The sequence below is a fragment of the Acyrthosiphon pisum genome, chromosome A2 (assembly GCF_005508785.2).
Source record: "Acyrthosiphon pisum isolate AL4f chromosome A2, pea_aphid_22Mar2018_4r6ur, whole genome shotgun sequence".
Lineage (NCBI taxonomy): Eukaryota > Metazoa > Arthropoda > Insecta > Hemiptera > Aphididae > Acyrthosiphon > Acyrthosiphon pisum.
Genome location: NC_042495.1, coordinates 56,481,782 through 56,484,988, shown reverse-complemented (window position 1 = coordinate 56,484,988; position 3,207 = coordinate 56,481,782). Strand labels below are relative to the sequence as shown.

At 26.9% G+C, this 3,207-nt stretch overlaps 1 protein-coding gene across 1 annotated transcript in view; it reads right to left on the bottom strand.

The window, feature by feature from the left end:
• Positions 1-1,666: 1,666 nt before the first annotated feature.
• The window catches only part of Taf13 (transcription initiation factor TFIID subunit 13), a 5,451-nt gene continuing 3,910 nt past the window's right edge, over positions 1,667-3,207 (bottom strand). The window contains exons 2-4 of the mRNA NM_001162038.2: positions 2,725-2,898; positions 2,269-2,434; positions 1,667-2,125 (exon numbers count right to left, since the gene is read on the bottom strand). Coding sequence (NP_001155510.1) covers positions 2,082-2,125; positions 2,269-2,434; positions 2,725-2,898 — 384 coding nt within the window. The 3' untranslated portion in view covers positions 1,667-2,081. The remainder of the gene's footprint in view (positions 2,126-2,268; positions 2,435-2,724; positions 2,899-3,207) is intronic.

Below are 3,207 nucleotides of genomic sequence, written 5' to 3'. Positions count from 1 at the left end.
TCTTTGTACTAATAAATCATTTTTATTTATTCGCGAAGCAGTTGATTTTTACATGTGATGATTTGCCAGGTTTTAAAGATACAGTTGAGGCTGAGTATGATTTATGGATATCTAAATGGACCTCAGTAGAACCATCACAAGACCTTCCACCTCCACAGACGCTTTAATTTCTTGTGATAAAACTCTATATCCCAATCTCTACCAACTGCTGAAAATACTTGCCATACTTCCCGTGTCAACTGCATCAGCTGAACGCAGTTTTTCAACAAGATTAAAAACATATTTGAGAAACTCAACTTCAGAGAATCGTCTTGTTGGTTTAGCATTACTAAATATTCATAGAAATATTTGTACAACGGACGATATGGTTTTAGACAAGTTTGCCAATAGTGGACGAGCTAGACGATTAAAACTTGTTATATAGTACCTACCTAATACCTACATTGTATTTGTATACATTGTGTTTTAAATCGTTAAGTATTATTTTTTTGTTTTACTTTATTACTATGTTAAAAATGTTCATCAGCCCCTCCCGAAATAAAATTCTGGATACGCGCCTGTATAAGTATATTTAAGGCATGGATAATATACTATAATATGATATATCTTAAATAGTTTAATAGTATTTACTATTCAATATTTCAATTTTCAGTACAAATTACAAAATGAACAATGAACAGTATTGAATATTGAGTAGTAAATTAGGTGCGTTATTTAAAACTTAACATGCACCAAGTAATTTATTAAATTTTAATATTTTATAAATTTAACAGACATCAAAAACTTTGTTTTACATCTTTTCTTGGATCATACCGATTATTCTTGATTGGTCATAAATTCACGTTAGTTAGTACATTTTAAAATTATCATAACTTGCTTCAAAATTAAAATAACAATACGACTCTGAGAGATGCCCCAGATAATCTTACCTTTACATTTTGTGACCGGTTCAATTCACTCTAATTTTAAAAATATTTGAGTAATATGGATTTTTATGAATACGTGTGTATAAAATTTATTATGTTGTAAGTTTTTAAGACAGTAACAACACTTGTGGGTGTGGCGCACTCTTAAAAAACCTAAAAGAAATCAGGCATGGAATATATTAAGAAATAATGCTACTAGATAATATTATAATACATTTGATATATAAGATTTGTGTAAAATAATCCAGTTTTCCAAAAATTAAAAAATAATAATCAGGTAAATCTTAATATTTAGGTTAAATAAAATATATTATAATACAACCATAAATACCCAACTACATTTCTCAATTATATTAAAGGTAATCGGTTATTCGTTATTCTGTTCTATGTAAATTGTAGAATAAACATTAAAGTAATAACTTACTGTAGTCGATTAAAACCAAAAGGAATATTTTTTTATTTACATTTTTATATTATAATTTAGGTTATTGTAGTATTGTTATTATATTTATAGAAATAATTTAATGTACTGATAATAATTTTTAATACAAAAAAAACCTTCTTATTTAACCGTTGGGTAATAAATAAACAATATGTGTTTGGTTCACAGTCATCTTACTAACTAATTGACGCAGAGATTTCTTGAACCATTTCAGTTGATACCCCAGAAAAGAAAATTATTGTACATTTTCTTATAAAAAATAAATATTTTTTACAACTCGTGTGTGCAAATGTGTCTATTATTGTCAATGAATTGAAAATTTTTTATTATTACTAGTTTTTTGCAATGTAACCTACATTAATATATTCATAATATGCAACAATTTAAAAACCAAATTATTTCTGATGTGCTCAGTTTTGACCTAATATATATTTTTCATACAGATTATTACTTTAATTGATGTATTTTTAACAAGTAAATAACTGCTGTAAATTAAACATGTTATATTAAAATGCTATTGTTTACTTACAGTAAGTATATTATTTCAAATAACACATTTTTTTTACAGAAAAATATATAATTTTCATAAAAAAAAAATTTAAAGTTATAATTCTTAAGTTATTTATAAAAGTAAAGCGTTCAGTATTAATGAATGTATAAGTACATGTTGAGTAATACAAATAAATATAAATTGAACATAAAAGTGTTGGCCATTATTTAGTGATACTAGTATTTCCATTGTTTGGGACTTCATTACCTGTAACAATAAAATAATTATTATTTGGAGTACTTCTACATTAAATATTTTATTAGTACTGGATCGAGTTATTAATAATTTTTGTGGTTTTAGTAAAATATAACAAAATCCAATATTTTTTATTGAAATAATTGCATTATTACCAGCAAATTTTCCTTCATCGAATGCTTTCCGTGCTTTTTTCAATTCTTCATTCATCATTAGCAATTCTTTGACCCTAGCATACTTTTTTGCATCTTTTCGCACTAAAAATACAATATCTTCTACTTGAACCCGTCCAGACCGCCCAATTTCCATAGCATTATGAGTCTAAAATAAATGTTAGATAAGGTAAAAATATTATTTATAATAGTAAAATATATACTATATATTATCATATATTCAAAATAAGAACAGTAGTTGGGAAACAACTTGTACGTAGAGGTGTAGCTTTACTCCAAAGTACTGGCTACGCACTTATTCGGTGGGAGAAACGTTAGACAACCGTCCCGGACAAAAACCGGTTGACGCCGACTACTGTTCTTATTCTGAATAGAGTATAGCTAATAGTTATTATTTATTAATAATAATTCATAATTCATAATAGCTCATTATAATACCATTTCTGTGATAAACTCAATTACTAGATCCTCAAGAATGTCAACACTTTCAGTGTATGGATTTTCATCATCACCAAAACCATACATCATACAACGTAATTCCTTTGAGAAAAGTCGCTTTCGACCAGCTTTTGTAAATGACTGACTTTCTACTTGTTGTTCTTCTTCGTCAAACTAAAAAAATCAAGTAACATATCAATAAAATGGCGAATCCTACATTGTATGAATGTACACAAATGCAATCAGTTGATTCATTTTTCATGTCATCAAAAATGTATCTTAACTAAGAATAAATAAAAAGGCCACATGAATACTTAAGTATAAATACAGATATAGACATAGATTATTATTTAAGAGGACACTACCCATACATTTGTTGTCTCCGTCTAACACACGTACAGCATAGTAAATTTTCATTAACCAGCTTCAATAGTGTGCTGTTAGTTTTGATATTAGAGTGAATTGACCTTATTATCAAACTTT